The sequence below is a fragment of the Palaemon carinicauda genome, chromosome 10 (assembly GCF_036898095.1).
Source record: "Palaemon carinicauda isolate YSFRI2023 chromosome 10, ASM3689809v2, whole genome shotgun sequence".
Taxonomy (NCBI): Eukaryota; Metazoa; Arthropoda; class Malacostraca; order Decapoda; family Palaemonidae; genus Palaemon; species Palaemon carinicauda.
In genome coordinates, this window is record NC_090734.1 from 138,285,129 (window position 1) to 138,306,081 (window position 20,953).

Genomic DNA, 20,953 nt, shown 5'->3' on the forward strand with positions numbered 1-20,953 from the left:
CTGTTTTCATTGGTTAAATGTAGCCTGTTACTTATCAGATGGCAAGACCTCCAAAGCATACAAGTTGTTGGGTTGCCATACAAGTTTTGCCATAGCAGAAAATGAAATGAGAGTTAGTAGGTAATTTCATGGTAAAATTTTGCCATGTACCGCTAACTTTGTGCTCTGTTTATTAGTCCATCTCCTGTGATGAAACGTTTTGTGCTAAAAATTTTAAATGGCCACATATGGTAAAAGTAGATATGGAAATTTTAATACATTTGCTGGGGAGATTTATATCGGTCGTTATTTGTTGACTGTCTCCAGGTTCGGAAAGAGTGACCCTATCATTTACGTCATGTATTTAGATTTTAAACATAATGCTGCTTGCTATGTTTGCCATAACAATAATTTGGTGATTTTGGTAAATTAGTTCAAGAACATTGCATTGGTCTATGAATATTATTGCTGGTGAAAGTAGCTTGAGCCATTACATAAATAAGCAGAAAATGTGTTTCAAATCGAAAATGATTCATGATGTGTAAAAGTTATACGCTGGTTGATATTTAAATAAGATTCTTGATGTCTACTATACAGCTTTGTTAACAGGTGTAAAGGGGGCAAGCTGCATGCTGTATCTGTAAACTGCTAGTTTGTAGTTCTTGTGGTGCTAATTAGCCAATAATAATTATATTGTGACACTTTCCTTGCAATTTAGTTTCTTGCTTTATGCTATTTATATTCATATATTTCCTTTGGTATTGGTATTTTCTTACTGTACATAGATAGTTTGCCAACTTATTTGACCCTTTCAGGTTATCTTGATGAAAAATTGCCATATCCATAGAGAAATATTACATGGTGTGGATGCCTAACAAAAATAGGTATTTTATTACTGTATAAGAAATCTTTTCATAGTAACCACTTTTGAAGTGTAATGGCAAATCAAAGGTTAAGTGTGAGATGTACATACAGGGGGATGAAGTCTGAAGAATTTACTTATCTTTGCTCCAATTTACACATTTCATAAAAGGAAAAAGAAATCATTGAGTGAATAGTATGAAACTTGAAATTACTTTGAGCTCTTGTTAATGCACTTTAGTAGTAATAGGTCGGCATATATATCCAAAGTATTTTAGTTTGTGCAGAGTAACTGTGGTAGTGTTTATATGTACGATACCTTTGCAGGGGATTAATTTGGTTTTTCGACATGTTTTTCTCTTGTACATTATTTAGATAAGCATCCAGCAGCATACTGTTATGGACCAGAGTATGATGTAAGGCAGACTTAATGTATTTTTTTTATTTATTTTTTTTTTTTTTTCATTTTCTTAGGGGAAATGATAGATTTGTGTGTTGGGAAATTTATAATGTAATTTCTTTGTGCTAGGGGATGCACAAAATACAAGTACAGTACAGTATGTCCAAATTCACTATGGAAGCTCTGCATTAATACGTTCTCCTTTTCACAAATTTAAACACCTACTGGTATTTCGGACACCAAGAAGGAATTTTCCGTCTTTGTATCCTTCTTAGAGGTACTTAGAGAGGAACACCTTTAGGAACTGTGACTGAACAGTGCAGCATGTTGCGATGAAGCATTGCTACAGAAACCGTGAGGGCAAGCAAAGCTGAAATTACCAACAGGAGCCTCGTGGACTTTGAAAAGACAGAAGCCTAACATTAGGAAAATTCAGGTAGATGTGTGCACTGCAACAAAATCTAATGTGACATCCACTGCTCAAGAGGAAGAAGCTACATTTGGTGAAAGTAGGCAAACCCAATTTTGCCAAAGAGAGCGTGAAATTGTTAGGAAGCAGTAATGCCAATGGCCTGTATCTTTACAAGCATTACATTTGCTCGGACAATAAGAGCAGGGTCTGATGCTTGGGAGAAAGGAGACATGACCAGCTAGGTGAGGAAGCATAGACAGAAGGGAGAACATTCTTGGGCTGGCTAATGGATATTGTAAAGGATCATGTCTCTGCAATTAGTCTCGTTCCCATGAAGGCATGCGAGGGAGGAAACTATTCTTGGTGGTCAAAGATTGATCCCAGAGCTGTCATCTTGCTGTCTCGATAGAACAAGTAGTGCCATAGCGCCTTCTGACTTACAGCTGTAATGCCTTCATAACATGATTATCTATCCTTCTCAAAAGACATGATTCATGGAAAAAGCCTTTAGTAATGGAAAGAATGGAATAGCAGACGGTCAAAGAACCCTTCAAGAAGAATCTTGGTAGCTCTTTGTTTACAAGTTCTACATACATATACCAAAGTTCTACGACAGGAAAATTTAATTGGCTGTTTCATTTCTCGCATCTCACAAACACTAAAAATATTATTGGGATCACACATATCTACGTAGAACAATACTACATCACAGATGTAAAACTGATTTATTTTTTATCAGTTTCTGTGCTCTTCATTCTCCCACATTGTTTGAACATGCACTAGAATACCTTATAGTGTGAAGAAAAGGTTATAGCAGTCCATTTACAGTATATCTTTTGTTTTTTTTTTATATTTTTTAAGTTTTGCTTTTGCCTCTATATTTAGAATTTAAACTAAAAACATAGTATCAAATTTAAACTGAAATATTTATTAAAATTTGAATTCATACAACAGTTAGCCTTGATGCAATTTTTTTCTTGATTATATTTGTTTTTTATATAAGAAAAACCTAATTAAGATAAGTGTCTGGGTATTGGAATTAAGTGTGGAAAATACCAAACAACCTTTTATATCAGATGTTTAGCCGTAGTACGGGTGGCTGTACGGGAAGTGGCAGTAGTAACAAGAGCCCTACTTCGTTCTGTGAAAGTGATGATAGTCGACCTGCAGGAGTAGGAGGAGGTTCAAAGGGCGGGAGGGGAAATAACATTCCTCCTCCAAAACCTTTGCCTCGAAGACAAATTCCACCGGTAGCTAAACCACGGACCAATTTACCGCAGCATTATGTGCACCAACAACATGTAGACAGTCATCCTGCCCCTCCTAGTCTTCATCTTCATCATCGACAATACCAGCAAGATATAGATGGACAAGCGATGCTGGCCTCTAAAACCCTACGGTATTGATTATACAGTTTGGTACATGATAATTTTAATTTTTTTTTTGCTTCAATTTATGTAGAATCATCTTATAATTTTTCTAAGTTTGTGCAATATTCAAGATAAAAGATAAAGGTATGCATATCATTATCAAAACAAAATTACAGATATTGTTTTCTTTAATAGAAATGAAAATGGCGCTAACCGGTATGGATCAGACCGAACTCTAGATTCTGACTGTAGCTCTCTTAGTGGAAGGCGACAGAGCGTCGATACAACTTCCACCTATCTCTCGATGGAAGATGACCACAATCATAATACAAAACATTTCAACCATGAAGAGAGATAGTGAGTACTACTGTATTATGCATAATTTTTTTCCTTTATTAATGTTCTTTTTAGATTCTGTATTACAGGAATAGTTATAGATTTTTTAGTTGTTCCTAGACATGTACAAACCTTTCGTCTGTTAAAATAGGGATATGTATTCATTGTTGCTGGAACATTCATTGAATCTTTAACAAACTAGTAGGTTAATGACAGGTGGTGCAAGGAGGAAGCTCCACCCACTGCTTGTCACTGAATAACTACTTTTATCTGGCTGCAACAGGTACCGACATACCGTACCATCATACTCCTCTCTCGACAATTGGATCTTTTCTTACATTCGTTTTTGATAAATGTTGGGATTTTTTTTTTTGTGAGCAGTCTCGCTTGTAAGCAGAAGAGCACCAAAAGTTAACCATGTTGTGAAGTGAATCTTATTCCTATGATTATACAAATTTTCAAAATTCCATGCGTTGTGTACCTTCGTGAACGGGTGACTGTAAACTGCCAACACCACCTTGAAAGTGTTATTCCCGCTCATCCGATCAGGAGGACGATGAACTTGGGGTGTAACTCATCTTGCTTCATGATAGTTTCTCTGCCTCGGGAGGGAATTGCCCAATTCAGACTGATCGTTGCCCATACTTGCATGCCTGGTACCAACAATGGTCCCTATCTGATGTTACATGTGTTTGCAGCATCAGCTGGTGTTTCCTACGCGTCCTTTGTGACAAAACTCCCAGTTGTTCCAACACGGTTACTTACCTAGAACTACCTCCTTAGGAGTTACTGGTAACTCTACCTAACCGACCAGCTTTTTGTATAGTTTACCCTCTTTCCGTTTTCTACGGGGTCAACCTCAGGCAGTGTGATACGTGCCCTGAGGCGACCCGGGGTCCGGCAGCGTGCTAGCTCAGGTCGTCGAATCGTCAGTAAGTTTCTGGTCGCGACGTGATCAACATCTCGCCGCGCTCTCTCTTACCTTGTGCGACCCTTTGTGTCCCCCGATCCTTTGTACTTACCGCGTGTTCCCCATGTGTTTCCCTTTCACTTTCCCTTTGCATCCTTGTGTCTCTTGGTGTGTTAGCTTTGCGTTACGGAGCATCCTCGTCGTTGCCCTGGGCCTGTGGCTGGGAAGTCTTGCGGGGCTTTCCTTTCCAAGCCTGAGGTTGATCCCCACTCCCTGTGCTCCACGTGTAGGGGGAAAGTGTGTTCCCCTACCTCTACGTGCCCGGAGTGTGCTAACTGGACTGAGATCCAGTGGGTGCTCTTTGGGACGAAGAAGAAGAAGGCAGCTAAGAAGTTGCCTAAGGACTCCAGTATATCTTCGCCTGTGGTTTTGCCAGACGTCTCGGCAGGCCGTAGCGCCCGTCCTTCTTCCCCTACCCAGCGCAGGGGACGAGGTAAGTCCGTTGCGGGGAAGAGGCTCATTGCCCTTCCCCAAGAGTCTGATATTCCTGTGGGGGAAGTGTCCAGTGTGGGGCAGGCATGTGTGGGGCCTGAGTGTAGTGCTGAAATGTGGGTAGGAGGCGAGGGCCTGGTGCCCTCAGGTTCCGTCTCCTCGGAAGATCCTATGTGGGGTAGGCTGAGTGTAGATGCTTCCCCGGCCTCGTGGCGTGTTTCAGGTGCGTCAACCGCCGAGGGAGACATGGAAAAAGGAAGTTCGTCGTCTTCGGACCCCACCACGTGGGTGGCCCCTAGGACTCCCTTCAGGTCTCCCGTTAGAGGAGAAGATGATGTTGAGCAATGGCTCTGTAAGGGGCTCGCTCGGTCTCCTCCGACTCCCTCGTCTACGCTACCTCCCGTGTTTCTGCAGCCTCCCACGCCTGAGAAACGACGAGAATTTCCCCCCGCAGTCTTGGACGTGTCGGGCGGTCTGAGGGATTCGTCCTCATCCTCGTCATCGTCGTCGTCATCGGACTCTTCTTCTTCTTTGTCGTCAGAGGACGAGGACAGGAACCTTAGCAAGAGGAAGAGGGAGAAATCCCGCAAAATGAAGAAGTCCCGTTCCCGTTCAAGACATGGGAAGAAAAGATCGAAGTCCTCTAAAAAGAAAGCGAAGAGGAGCAAGTCCAAGGAGTGGGTGAATTTCACAGTGCCCCGGAGCGAGCTGTTTAGGTTTACCACAGCCGCGGCCGCTTCCGGGTGGCTCCCTAGAGCCTCGCCTTCTGTGTCTCATCCTCCTACCTCCTCCTTCGGACCAGTCGCCCGGCAAGAGGGGTCGAACCGGGACCCCCGTGTAGTGACTAACCCAACGGTAGCCTCCACTCCTTCTTCCCTTAGGAAGGATGTACGGAGTATGAAGGAAGGCTTAGCGTCGACCACGGGCACCTTGGAGGCCTTCCTTAAGCACCAAGGGCGCCCGTCGGTCCGCATGGATCCCCCATCCACGGAGCCCCCCGTGGAACAAGGTACTCCCATGACGGATACCTTCGTCCCCACGGGGCAGCCCATACCACTGGCAGGCTCGTCAGGCGTTGCCTTTCCCACCGTCACGGAGTACCCCCGTACGGAGGAACTGGTGACGGAAGACCTGGTGGAAGGAGGGGAGTGCTCGTCTGACGACATCTCCTACTACCGTAAGGTTCTGGCCCTAATTCGGCGGCATCACCGTTTGGATGAACCCAAGCCCTCAGCTGCAAAGGCCGTACTCTCCGGACTGTCCAGGATGATCGACAGCCCGGTGCAACAAAAGCCCTCTTTGTCTCTCCCTCTCGCTCAGGACGTGAAGTTGGGGATGGAGCAAATAGATGAGTACCTAGCAGGACTGGCGGAGGCCCCCAGAAGCCAGAGTTCCTCCAAGCTTCTTCCGGGCCTAAAATCCCAGAAACGTTTTTTCGTCCCCGAAGAGCATCGCGGTGGTCCCCGTGCGGTAGAAGCAGGGGTGACCGCACTGAACCAGGGAGCCTCGGAAAACAGGGCCCCCACTGCCCCCGTGTGCTTTTCCCCGTCAGAAGCCTCTATGATGGAGGACATGGCACAGGACCTGGTCTACGTGTCCTCCTGGTTAGATTGGTGGTCTTGCGCTTTGGTGGGGTTTCAGGCATCCCACGACCTCTCCCTCCCAGACAATCAGGCCATGCTGAGGGATCTTTTTAGTTCGGGAGGCAAGGCCTTTAAGTTTTTATCATCCCAGTCTCTGTCTGTGGCTACGAACTGGGTCCTTCGGAAGAGGGATACGGTACTGAGCAAACTGGTGCGAAAGTTACCGGACAGAGAAGCGAGGAGACTGAGGAATTCCTCCGTGAGGGGGAATGACATTTTCCCCATCAATTTGGTGGAAGATACAATGGAGAAAGTGAGGAAAGTGAGAGAAACGGATCCTAGGCCCCCCCCATGAGGAAGTCCACGTTTAGAAGAGCCTCAACGGACGTCCCTCACTCCTCACAGGCCACACCCTTGCTGCCTCGAAGAGAACCACCTTCAGCTCCTTGGCTTCAAGCCTCGCAGCAGCCCACCCGTAGGACCACCGCAGGCCCTCAGTCAGCCTACAGACCCTCCTACGGTAACTCTAGGAGAGGTAGATCTGGCCGCTCCTCCAGAAGGAGGTAGGAAGAGAGGCCCCCTACTCCTTCAGGAGCCCCTAGTAGGGGGATGCCTCAGATATTTTTGGCAAGCATGGCGGGATCTCGGTGCGGATCCCTGGACGGTGACGGTCCTGAAAGAGGGCTACAGACTCCCTTTCCTAGAAGAGCCTCCCCCTCTCATCCCAGCCCATCGGGCCGAGTGGCTGGTTCCAAAGGACCCCTTGAAGAGGTCGGCACTGCAAGAGGAAGTAGCGTCCATGATCGCCAAGGGAGCTTTAGAGACAGTGGAGAACCCCGGCCCGGGTTTCTTCAGCAGGCTCTTCCTTGTGAAGAAATCGACAGGAGGGTGGAGGCCGGTCATAGATCTCTCAGCCCTCAACAAGTTCGTCTCAAAGACGGACTTCAAAATGGACACCCCCAAGACAGTGCTAGCAGCCTTGAGGGAGGGGGATTTCCTCATGTCTCTCGACCTCAAGGATGCTTATTTTCAAATCCCCGTGCACCCCTCCAGCAGGAAGTTCCTCAGAATCAAGTGGGAGTCCAGTGTCCTGCAGTTCAAAACCCTGTGCTTCGGCTTTTCGACGGCCCCGCAAGTGTTCACGAGGGTGTTCACCACGATCTCGGCATGGGCACACGAGAAAGGCATACGACTGCTCAGGTACCTGGACGACTGGTTGCTTCTTTCTGCCTCAAGGGAACAACTGAAGGAGCAAGGCGTTATGTTGCTCGACCTCTGCAGGGTATTAGGGATCACGGTCAACCTAGGGAAGTCCCTACTAGTCCCCAGCACCAGAATGACTTACTTGGGGATGGTCCTGGACACCAAGTTAGTAAGAGCCTTCCCCTCAGGCGAAAGGTTAGCCAACCTGGAACGTATCCTTCAACCCTTCCTGACGGGACAACCCAGGAGGGCCAAGGACTGGCAGAAGTTACTGGGTCATCTGGTTTCGCTGGAGAAATTAGTACCGCAAGGGAGACAGGCTCCGCCCGGTACAGTGGAATCTGAAGGAGTCTTGGACCCAAGGCAAGGAGCCCCACAAAATAGTCCCAGTCCTCCCAAAGACGAGAGAGACCCTTCTTTGGTGGAACATCAGGTCGAACACAGAGAAGGGAATGCCCTTCGCCCCCGATCCCCCGGAGATGTTGTTGTTCACGGACGCATCGAAGGAGGGTTGGGGAGCACACCTGCTAGGGGAATCGACAAAAGGGCAGTGGTCCAGCGACGAGGCGTCTCTCCATATAAACATCCTGGAGATGATAGCGGTTCTGAGGGCGTGTCGACAGTTCGTACACTTCCTGCGAGGAAACACTGTGGCGTTAATGTGCGACAACGCCACAGTAGTGGCGTATGTAAAGAAACAGGGAGGCATGAAGTCAAGGGTCCTATGCGCCCTAGCCACGGAACTGTTAGAGTGGACGACAGAAGAAGGGATAGAACTGACGGCAAGGTTCATCCCAGGAAAGAGGAACGTGATGGCCGACGGCCTCAGCAGGGCGGGTCAAGTGATAGGTTCAGAGTGGACCCTACACCCGGAGGTAGCTCGGGCAGTCATCCTAATGTGGGGCTCCCCAGTGATAGACTTATTCGCCACACATCTGAACGCCCAACTCCCCGTGTTCTGTTCTCCGATCCCAGACCCGTCAGCAGCGTTCGAGGACGCCTTCCAACATCCCTGGGAAGACCTCGATGTGTACGCCTTCCCTCCCTTCAGTTTGATCAGGCAAGTGTTGAACAGAGTGAGAGTGTCGTCCAACCTGTCGATGACTTTGGTAGCGCCCTGGTGGCCGGAGAGAGACTGGTTCGCAGACCTAAAAGAATTAGCTCTTCGTCCTCCTTGGCCGCTTCCGAACAGGCCAGACCTCCTGCGTCAACCTCACTTTCACGGGTGGCACGAAAACCCTTGATCCCTCCGCCTTCACGCGTGGAGGTTATTGAGAAGCTCCTGAAGAAAGAAGGATACTCATCGAGAACTGCGGCAAGGATGTCGGGTTATCTACGGCGTTCCTCGGCAGTAGTCTACCAGGCAAAGTGGGCAGTCTTCGTGAAGTGGTGTGCGTCCAAGAACATCAGGCCCTTAGGGACGTCGATCCAGGACATTGCAGACTTTCTGGTGTACCTGAGAGACGACGTGGGTTCGTCCATTCCGGCCATCAAAGGAGTACGAGCAGCCCTAGGTCAAGTCTTCCTTCTTAGGGGCATTGACTTGGGAGCCTCAAGGCACATCTCTATGCTCATCCGCAGTTTTGAACAATCATGTCCCCCCCAGGAGGTACGGGTTCCGCAGTGGGACCTAGCCAGAGTTCTCAAGGTTCTGTCAGAGCCACCCTTCGAACCTCTCAGGGACGTACTAGACAGAGAACTCACCCTTAAAACAGCATTTCTTTTAGCCCTGGCCTCGGCGAAAAGAGTTAGCGAGTTACACGGCCTCTCTTACGAGGTCTCACACTCCAAAGGGTGGAGAGAAGTTACCTTTAGGTTCGTCCCTAGCTTTGTGGCGAAGACGAAGAACCCGGCGTGTTGGGATCCTCGGTTTGAGGGTTTTTCGGTGCCAGCCATCCCTCGCTCCGACAACCCGAAGGATCTACTCTTATGTCCCGTGAGAACAGTAAGAAAATACCTGGAGAGGACCGCAAAATTCCGCCCTCAGATCAAAAATTTATTCATCTCAACAGGCCGGGTGAAGAAACCGGTCTCGAAGAACTCTATCTCTTTCTGGCTGCGACAGGTGATAAAGAGGGCCTACGAGGCTTCTGGGACTCCTCTCCCAGGAAAACCAAGGCCACATGATATTAGAGGTCTGAGCACCTCCCTGGCCTTCGAGAAAAACATGGCTGTGGGAAAGATCCTGAAGGCTGGGACCTGGTCTAGACAGTCCACCTTCACGGAACACTATCTCAAAGATTGCTCGAGAAAATCCTTGGACAGGTTTTCCATTGGCCCAATCATTTTGGCCCTTCAAGAGATCTAAGGTCATAGCCCCAGGGTAACTGGGGGTGTTAATGCCAAGAGACACTAGTTCCTTCCTTAACCTTACCCCCTTTTCCTTCCTTCCCCGGACCGTCCGGCCCAGGAAGATGTTGAAAAGACCTTAGTCACTGAAAGGAACGCCCTTCAAGAGGACATGTATCGGAGTTGGTTTTGAAAAGGTAAGCCATTAGACACTAAGTGAGTTTTTTGGATAGTTTCCCCTACTTTTCGTGCAGTTTTCTGGTGGTCGTGGAACCAAGACCTCCTTAGAGGTTCCCTCTCTCGCGTGCCTCCCCGTCGACTTCTGATCCCTGCAGGACACTCCCACCCCCTAAAGTGTAAGTCTCCTAAGAAGGTAGTTCTAGGTAAGTAACCGTGTTGGAACAAATCGCAAATTTTTAAGTAATTTGTATTTTTCCTAACATACTTACCTAGAACTACCTTCGGATTATGGCCCACCCATCCTTCCCCGAGAACCTGCAGGGTCGAGTAGTACCTGTTCCAACGAAACTTACTGACGTTCGACGACCTGAGCTAGCACGCTGCCTGACCCCGGGTCGCCTCAGGGCACGTATCACACTGCCTGAGGTTGACCCCGTAGAAAACGGAAAGAGGGTAAACTATACAAAAAGCTGGTCGGTTAGGTAGAGTTACCAGTAACTCCTAAGAAGGTGTTTTAGGTAAGTATGTTAGGAAAAATACAAATTACTTAAAAATTTGTGATTTTAGTGGTGTGTGTTGTGGCAGAGGTTGTAGGTTTTGCCTCAGAGGGAGTGCAGTAATTATCGGTTTCCCAGACCAGGTCTCCTCTGTGATATCAAAGAAGAATGGTAGGCAAGGGAAAGGAAAGTTCATTATCTCTATAATTCCTCTACCAATTTCTTCTCCCTTTTTCATTCCCTTCATCAGACAATTCTTCCTTGAGAAGAAGGTAGTCGTTTCGGAAGGCCTTTCGCTAAAAGGTCTGTGGGACTTTAATAATCGATCTCCTCCTTCGGGAGGGAGTGATGGTATTCACCTGCTAATTGGTACCTTTGAGGTCAGTCAAGCAAGCGTGAGCCATTGTTACTGCTGTTGCACCAGAAGCAGGTGAATGGTCCAACTTGACCACAAATCAGCAGTTTCAGCCAATGAAGGGGGAGAACATATGCATCCACCTTTCTTGTTCCTGTCGTGATATGAAGGAGTGTTCCTTACCCTGGTGCTCGTTCTCTACCTTATGAAATTCGCCTACCAACTGGTACCTTTGGGGCCAGTTAGCAATTTTGAGCCTGGTGTTGCACCCACTACTGTTTCATCCATTGCAATATAAAGGTCTTACCCTGATGATTCTGCAGCACCGTACAGTAGGCCAATAGGATTATCGTAAGCTTTACCGCCTCATGGTGATATGTAGCCTACACATTGGTCTGTACCTTCGGGGTCGGTTAGCGATTGTGAGATTAGTGTGACAGCCACTGCTATTTCATAATTTTCAGGTAAATGGTCCTATCCGAATTGATCTCCAGCACTGTACGGTATGCTGATAGGGGTATCATTCATGGTACCTCTTCATGCCAATAGGGATATCGCTCACATTACTTCCTTATTCTGATATGAAGCTTAATCATCGACTGGTACCTCCGGGATCAGTTAGCTATTGCGAGCCTGGTATGACAGCATTGCTGTTTCATTAGTTGCAGGTGAAAGGTCCTTTCTCGGACAAATTTCCAGCCCCATACGTTAGCTGTTATGGGTATCATTAACACTACTCCTCATGCTGTTACGAAGCACACATGCTGACCGGTACCTGTGGGGTTGGTTAGTGTTGGGAGCTTGCGGTAACAGCTACTGCTGTTCGCCTTCTAGCTAATACTGAGGGACTTGTAGTTTAAAGGTTTTCATTTATTTTGAATGCACCACTTTAGTTCCCCAGGTGTTCTCACTAGTTCATCTGTGTTTTAAGCTTGGGCCCCTTGGAATGACCTCTTGGGAGTCTTTCCTGTATGAAATCAAGACTATTCCTCACTCTTATTACGATATGAGGATTTTGATTGAGGAGTCTGATCTGACACCCAAGCAAGGGACAAATACCTGGGAAAGTTGTTTTACTGGGAATTTTTCCTTGTCCTTGTATCAGCAAACTCGAAAACATGAAATATAGATGTTCTCCAATTCAAAAATACAATAGTAATCTGAATTTCCAAAATTCCAAGCAGAGGTTGTGAGAAGAGCCCCTTGAATTAAATTTTTCACCTCAACGACCCCTCTCGGTTCTAGGCTTAAGAATAAGAGTGACTCTTTTGTGACAGGTATGTGGGCTGGGCTTCCCACTCACACTACTTGTCATTACCCAACTGTCTTTCTTAATGATTCAATGGCCATTCCAGCACTATTGAAGACATATCCCTATGTTGTATAGCTAGGAAAAAGATGAATTTATCATATTTGTATTTGTCCTACATGTATACAAATGTTTTGTTGTTTAACGTAAGGAATGTCTTCTTTGGAGCCGGAATGACTGTTGAAATCGTTAACGAGGTATTTAATGACAGGTCGTCAATGTGTTTTATCCAAGGCTGTCTAAGGTTTTCTTCAATCTTTTTAGTTTGAATGGTTTATGTTGGCTTCGTGTTAATGATGAAACAAAGCATAAATTTGCATATGGAGGAAAGGGTGGACGCTGCAACAGTTTATGACTAAATTGGTGATAGATCTATACTCACTCAGCTTTTATGTAGGGTTATTATTATTTGCAATTATTCCGATGAGCTGAGTTTAGTTTGCGCTCTCTTAGTAAAGGGTGAACATATTCTGTGAAGAGGAAGGAACGCTAAGTCCCTGACGTCATTCTTGACAACGCCCAAGAAAATGCCAAAGAGACTGTAACATTTTGCTCTCCTACTGAGTTCATTGATCTCTGAAGCTCCTGTGTATATGCCCCTGGCTTGTTTTTGAGGATTATGCTTCAGTAGCTGGGAGAACTTGATGTACATCAGTAAGTCTTTACAATATGGATGTACATCAGTAAGTCTTTTCAATATTGGTGGATTGTGAGGTGATTGCTGCACTCCAACATATGCTGGAAACTCTTCTATGCAGACTTCCGATGACGAGCTTGATCTAAGTAAGGAAGAGCCTTCCTTAGGTCTTACACGTAGGCTTTCTATGTCAGTTTTGATGGAGCTGGTAGTTAAGTCTACTTGGCCCCCATTGTTCCTAGTGCCAGTAATTCTAGACAGGTAGTAATCTCAGTACCAGTGACCCCAGTGGTGATTCCCATAGTGTCTCCGAAGCCAATGAATGCTTCTGCTCTGGTGAAAGTGCCCATGCTGAAGTCAATGAAGAGCATGAGATAGCTCCAGCACCTGTGAAAACTACGTGTCACCCCTGTGCACTTCGCCTCTGTGCCCGATACCCCAGTGCCTGTCGCCTCTATGCCCGTTACCCCTGTGCTTGACGCCACTGTGCTCGTTACCCCTTTGCCTGTCACCCTGGGGCAAGTGACTCACATGATCGCTGCCCCCTGTTACCAATGCCGGTACCAGCGTTTACTGCTTCCCCTGTAACTGTAACAGTGACCACCAATGTCGTGGTTCTTGTTGGAGAAGCCCTGTACTTTCTTGTAGACCCTTGAGGAGTGTTATTGTTGATGGTCGACCAGACCTGTAACTTCTCAGCTTGCAGAGCCTGATGTGGAAGTTGATAAAAGAAAGATGCAAGTTTGCTCTTCCCTTTCTTCCAACTTCTTCTTCCTCCTCTTCTGATTCTTTTTCTGACTTCTAAGAAGACAACTTCAAAGATGTGTAGGAAGGCTACATTTTGAGGCGAGGTGGGCCGGGGCCATTTACCCCCATGTGTAGATGGGTGGCCTGACCACTTCAGTAGCCAGGTTGGCCACCTAGACCTGGTGCTCTGCTGATCCAAGCACTCTTTCAATTGACCAGGTTGGCCCACTTGGCTGGCCTGACCACCTGGGTAGTCAGGCTGGCTAAAAATGTGTGGCCCTGTGTTGAGTCACGCACTCTTTCTGTTGCCTGGTTGGCCAAGGGGTTCTCTAACTACCCTGGTAGCCAGACTAGTCGTAGATGCATGGCCCCATAAGGGTCTGTGCATTTTCAGTTGGCCAGGTGTTGGAGGAGCTTTGGTGCCCTACTTCATCTTTTCCTCATTGAGAGGGAAGTGCTGCTTCTCCCTTCCTTGTTAAGGATCTTTTGGTATTTGGGATTGAAAATAATACACCTCTTAAGGACGTTGCACTCAGTAGCCTACCACAGGTTTGTGGTTGAAGTGGCATGGCCCAGGGCTCATGAGTACGGGGATATGGCATATTCTTCAACATGATTAACAGAGGAAGGGTACTTGGTTCCTCATCTGCTTCTGGCTTGATGAATGCTAGAGATAGTTCTCTCCCTGGTGACAACCAGTTGGTCCTTTAGTAGACTCCGATTATGTTGCTTGTTCTATCCTTGGTACAGAATGCTCATATTCATAGGGGAGGAGTTATGTCTCCAAGGCAGCCTGTCGAGCCTTCATCCCATGTGAGGGATGAGGTGGCTCAGGATACTCTTTTACTTCAAGGTATCGGTCCTTGGTCCAGTACAAATGGTAGAAGGTAACCCAAAGTTGGAGTGTTTCTTTGTGGAGTCTCTTGCACTCATTCTTGAGTGCAATAAACTAGGTGTGGCAATCATGCCTCCATCTTCAGGTGGGACCTCGAGTCATTGATGTGTTCTTGGTGCAACTCGAGGGTCGAGACCCGGATTGCAATCAGTGTTAGAGGCCTGAGGTAGCTAAATTAGACATGTTGAGAAATTTAGTTTTATATTGAAATGATTTATACAGTATTGTAGTAAGGTTTGAAAAATGTTATTTTATAAAAGGCATAATTTATTCATCAAATTTATTGTTTCTATATCTTTAATTTTAGAATAACCTAGAAAATTAGGTGCAAATAATGACAGTGCTTTTTATTTCTTTTATTTAGTCGACATACTGACACAGTTGTAGAAAATCTTGTAAGATTTGATTCAGACGACGAAATGGCAGATGACGTTTTCAGTGAGGATAAAGAGGTATGTGATGTTATGAGAGGCATTGCTGGAAATTCATCTTCCCCTAGAGCTCCCTCTCCACCTCCCAATGGCAAGCAACATTCGCACCCTTACTATTGTCACAATGCCTCCTCGCCCAGAAAACAAAACCAGGTACTTATTCTTTTGCCACTTTATTTTTTATTAATGAATTATAAAAGGTATGGCAGGTGAAATTTTTAATTGGCATTTAGTTTGTATTTTGGTTTCATTATAGACTTGCATATTTAAAGTGTAATTTTAATCTCCTTTGGAATGTCTTGAAATTGCACCTCTTTAAAATAAGTTAGTTTATAATTCAGACTTTCATGTTTTGCCCAGAGCTCTGGCCAACATTCTTACCTCTTCACTCCTATAAGTCCCGAGACAGACCAGCCAGTGAATGGCGTGAAAAGAAAACGGACTGGAGCTATAGCATCCTCTCATCCACAGCATGGAGCAAGTAGGAATTCTTTAGAAGGGGACTCCATTGGCTTTTCACATCAGGCTCAACAGCATACATACAATCAAAAGTCATATCTTAGCTCTAGAACACCAGTTGGACCAGAGGATCAGGTAATGGTAGTTTTAGAAATAGAGGTCAACAATATCTTCTACGAACAATTGTTTTATATAGAAAGCAGTTACTGTACATAAATGAGATAGAGCAATGAATGCACATATTTTGTACATAATGAGATGTTACTAGTGACAACGTATTGTAGAATGAGGTATGAAATCATTGCACCTTCTGGTTGAAATAGTTCAGGGCTTAGTTACTTGTACTGTAGTTAATAATGCATCAAGAGGGATTTATATTTCATATATTTTTTTTGTATTAATCATATTCTTGTTTAAAGTAGTCGTAATTCTTTTGAGGTATTAATTACATGATAATTGCATTTTGCATGATTCTTATTTAATAGTTTGAAAAGGTTAACATGTTTTAGGTTTGTTGATAACAAAAACCAATCAGATTACATAAACCACCTTGGAGTCAGTAGGTTCCTCAGACACTAACCATAAAAGAAGAGCACTCTCCCGGCAGGGCATGCATCCATATGGATCAGTACCTCCTTGTGTGTCGGGCTAGGAGTCAACACCTTGTCATCTTTGCTATCCCAAAGTTCATTTGCTGTTCCTTAACTGAAAGAAAAGTTTCAACACCCTGTTGAATAATATAAGATTTTTCCACCTCAGAGTATTGTAAGCCTCTAGTGCTCCCTTGGGTGTATGGTTAGCTGTATCTTCCGGGTAGTGGAAACCCAGCTAAATGTATGATTCACTTTGTTATAGTCTATCATTCTTTTACTATGGGATAGAGAGACAAAATGTTTATCTATTCTTCTGAAGTTGTTTTCCTTGGGAAATTGCTATTCCTATGCTTTAGTGGCTAGTTTGACCAAAGTCATATTGCTTGTGTAGTGTATTATTTAATACCACTGGCTATCCTACTGCCCCACCACCAGAAACTTAAGTCAGATATTGGTAATGATGCTAAGTCAATGGAAATGAAGAGCCAACTGCTTACCTAGCAAATTTATCAAGGTGAGGTAAAGGTTAAGACAAGACCTTAAGGTCACAAATGTAAGTGATCCACACAATGTCAGATGACAAAGGAAAATCTCGAGGACCTAACAGCTCTCACTTTAATGCTTATTACCTCTGTATTTTTCATCCTCTAGAAAGCACCCAGTGCCCTTGTCTCTAAAAATTAAACCACAAGTAGGAACTCTAACTTATTTTAGCCCATCATTAGAGTTAATATGCCAGGGTTTAACGCTAGAAGCCAACAAGTGAGAGTTGAGGTCTCATTGGTGATCAGTGTACGTGGCAAATATCCCAGAATGTTCGCTTTGTCTCAAGAGCTTTTCTTCAGTATATGCCACCTGTAAATAATATCCTCACTATGAGCCAACTCCTTGCAAATATTAGTTAATGCAATATTATTAGAGTAATACTAAAAAGCATTCAAGTTATCATTAAGGATCATGGATTTTAGATGTTTCCACCATCGAGGCTGAGTTCAACTAGTTTTTTTTACCATTAGCGATGTGTCCCTGTAGGGCTTCAGCACAGAGAGAGAAAATCACACTTGGTTCTTTTTGTTCATCCGTATATGCACAGCCCTTTTCTGCTAAAGCAGAGCTAGTAGAGACAGAGATTTATCACTTAATAAGAGAAATATTAGTTATACAATTTTATCCATCGCTTCAATGTTACTATTAACCCTACTAAAAAGGTTATCTTTCTATAATGAAGCCTCACTAGTTCATGTTTTCCATCCTACTTCTAATTACGTAACTTTGTGCTCTAGTCTTCATTCTTTCTGTTCATACTCAGAATATCACATATCTTGGTGCTCTAGCTCTGTATATGTACAACATCTTTTACAAGTAAACATTTCAACTTCTATAGTTACTCATGCTAATATAATTTGATGGGTTTTAGTTTACAAAGGATATTATTTATATATAATGTCTTTGAAATACCAACATGTAAGATTACAGAAAGTACATAATACCCTATCCCTACACTTTTTGTTCTACCTTATTTACTAGAGTGCATGCCCAGCAAGGTAAGATTGCTCTTTTTATTCTTTTTAGTGTATTTTGAGGGATTTGGAGATGGAAACTGGTGAGTTTATATTACTGTAAAAAGATTGATTTTTTTGCTATAGAAATTTTTTATTAGAGTTGTATTGAAATCAACCATTGTTCTAAACTTTCACAAGTCATACACCAGTGACTGGATTTGATAATTACTTCAATCTCTAGTTTTTCTAATAAACATAGAAAAATTTTACATTTTTAAACCAACCTAAATTTCGGCTGTATTTTCATTACAAGATTTAACAATATCATCTGTGATAAATTAAAAAACAATATTTGTTCAATAGGTTCTGTAAGTTACATGGTATGTAATGAAGTTTATTCCTGTCACATTAAAAAAAAAGAAACAAAACAAACTTCCCTACTCCTGTCTGGTTTGACTTAATCTGTACTACCTTACCAATTTTCTTTTGTGCAATGTTATAGTGTCGGCAATCCCTTTATAGACATCTCTGCATTGCACCACTTTGTGCCAATTATTTAAGCTCAATTTTCAAGTTGGCATATAATTTGATTCTTAAAGACTGTTTTAACATACTTTAAAATAAGTTTTGTTCACGCAGAACAAATTTTTGCTTATTTCGTGGAAGGTATTTTGCACGAATTTAAGTCCGCGCAATTATAAAAGTAACATCTGAAATATTGGCATAGCATTTTGCCTCTGACTTATTATGCTTAAACTGAATAATTGATTGCATTGGTCCTCATTCATGATAATGCTTGTATTTACTAATTTAGTATTCCTTTTATTTTTTTATTTCTCTTTCAAAAGTGTACATGTAATAATTATCGTTGTCATTCGTTTAACAAGACTGTGTAGGACTAATGACATAACGTAGCATATATACCACTAATTAATGAAAATATCTTATTTTCTTTGATTTTATTTATAATCAGTAAAAGGTAACATGCAAGAGAATGATTAATATGTTTACATGTACTAATAAACTACTAGTATGCAAGTTTGTAACAAATCCTTTCACCACATGTAGGACATGATTATTATATTGCCGCTTTTGAAAAACCATTGACACTAACGTCTTATTTGGTTCCATTTACACGTGAGTTGCTATTAACTACTTTACTGTAATAGTAGACATGTCAGTTTGTTACTACCAAACAGACTGCTCCAATTGACATGTATCCATGTAGCAGCGGATGATTATGCACTCGGTCTGTTGAAGGATTTGGTTGGGGGAAAAATGCTATGGGTGAAATTGAAAATATGCGAATTTACGATCGCGCGACCATAGAATTTTCGACGTTTGCGCGAACTTTCATGCCAGCGAAAATAAATGATACCATAGTACAGTACTGTATATGCAAAATATTATAGTTTTGTCCACTGCTTTGCGTGTATGTCTGCATTGTTTTTACTTAATATAAACTTTATTCATTTATATTTTTAGACAAGTGGAAGTTCACATTATTACATAATACTTTGGGAGTATAGTTTTTTGTTGGGATTTTGTGCAGTGAAGTGAAGATCGAGCTGTAGAAAGTGAGAAAAATTGTGATTTCTGTTCGTAATTCTTAGACTATTGTATGTGAGGTAATTTTCAATATTCTAGTGTTCATGTTGTGGATTTATTGATCGGAATTGTAGTAGTTTTTTGTTGTCATGTGCTTGTATCCTTGGGTGTTCCCAAAAGATGTTTGAAATTTAAAAGTTTAGGGGGCTTTATACAGTGGTGTTGTTTTGAACAAAAAACTATGTTTAAAGGTCATGCCGGACTGTCTGAAGTGTTAGATCTTTCATAGAATAATATTCTAAAAAAAAAATGTGTAGTCTGTATATAGTTTTTAGCTGTTAGTTCTCTTTGCCAGGTGACTGCAAAATTGAAACCTACATTTCTTTAAATATTTTTATTGGTAGAAGCTTTTATAATGTATAAATATTTGTTGTACAATAAGTTACCTAAGTTGGGGTTTATTTACTCTATATGGAAAATTGGTTACATTATTTTAAAATGAAAATATTGAAATATGTGTAGTACTGTAGTATATTTTGTATTTTATCTCATATTTCACATACCGGTATATATCTTGTTAGTGTAAGTAGGTACAACTGGTCATATATGGTAAGATGGTGATTTTGCTCAGTTATATTTTTGGAAGAGATTCCCTTTTTACAGGTAGATCTCTGAAATTGAATAAGTCAAAAGTATATGTTGAAATAGGACATTAACCTTTCAAAATTACCTTTCTCTATAACTATGCATGTCGGCTTTACTACCGGTTCCATGTTTCTTACTGGATTTTGTTACATTTATTGGGAGGTTAAGACCCCAAAGTATATAATCAAGTTGAAGGGCTATTATGCAGTATGATAATTTAGCTGACTGCTTCAAGAAGTGAAACAAGTTTTAAAACTTGAAGCTTTCTGCTATGTAATATGAAATAGGAATACTATATTTGAAGCTTTATGAATATATTCAATATGATTTATTTTATGTACTAATAACAATGGAAATACATAAGTTGGACAATTTCATTTACTGATATTTAATACTACTACTATTACTCTAGTATTCTGCTCTGAGGCTTATATTAAGTTGCACTATATCATGCAATTTGGTATTCGTCTAATTTTAACCTTTTTTTTTTTTTAAACTATAAATTAATCAAAATCAGGCTTGGCTTTTATCTCGTATGGCTATCTTATCCACCAAGTCTCTATTAGATAAATAGTTTTTGGACTGACCTTGTAAACTTTGAATTTACTCTGATCTTTAGTTTTTGTAATGAATTTAAAGAATTATTCCCTTCAGAAACAACCTTAAATTCTATTTGTATTTTCCCATAAAAATCAAACAAACTTTTGAGAGATGACAAAATTTAAATATTGTGTTAGCGTCTACCATTGGATTTTATTCACGTTTATTACCTTGTGTAATGATATAATGTAAATTGTAAATATGTTCAGTAATTACCATTGTACTGCATATCTTGGGACAATCTTTCAACTAAAGATTGTTCCAGTTGAAAATTAGTTGTACAAGTGACTAAATGTTTCTGTATTTCCTTTCCACAGTTAATGCGGAAGTATACTAAAAGTATCTTGCAGCCACCTGATGAGACCTGCTCTATCTGCATGTGCAATTTTCAGGAGAGTTCAGGATTTTCCGATGATGAAGATCGGTCCTCAGGTATTGTGTTATTTTACATGTTTTTTTTTTTTTTTTTTAGAAAAAAGTTCAATCAAATGGACAAGTGTAAAAGTGGGGCTCAGCAGTTAAATAATACTTGTTCCAACACAGAGACTTACCTCGAACTACTTTCTTAGGAGGTACCTGGAATCTCCTCTCAACCGACCAGAGTTTTGTGTAGTCTACCCTACTTCCGTTTTCTGTGGGGACTAACTTAGGCGTAAGGAGAACGTGCCCTGAGGGTAGTCCTGAGCTAGGTCGGCGTGAGCTTGGGTCTCGCTCGTCAGT

General features: G+C 42.8%; 1 protein-coding gene across 2 annotated transcripts in view; it reads left to right on the forward strand.

Annotated features, from left to right (window-relative positions):
* dx (deltex) overlaps positions 1 to 20,953 on the forward strand; it is an 81,421-nt gene that overhangs the window by 33,029 nt on the left and 27,439 nt on the right. For both annotated transcript variants that reach the window (XM_068381984.1, XM_068381985.1), the window contains exons 8-12: positions 2,729 to 3,051; positions 3,218 to 3,379; positions 14,820 to 15,039; positions 15,247 to 15,480; positions 20,551 to 20,665. In XM_068381984.1, coding sequence (XP_068238085.1) covers positions 2,729 to 3,051; positions 3,218 to 3,379; positions 14,820 to 15,039; positions 15,247 to 15,480; positions 20,551 to 20,665 — 1,054 coding nt within the window. The remainder of the gene's footprint in view (positions 1 to 2,728; positions 3,052 to 3,217; positions 3,380 to 14,819; positions 15,040 to 15,246; positions 15,481 to 20,550; positions 20,666 to 20,953) is intronic.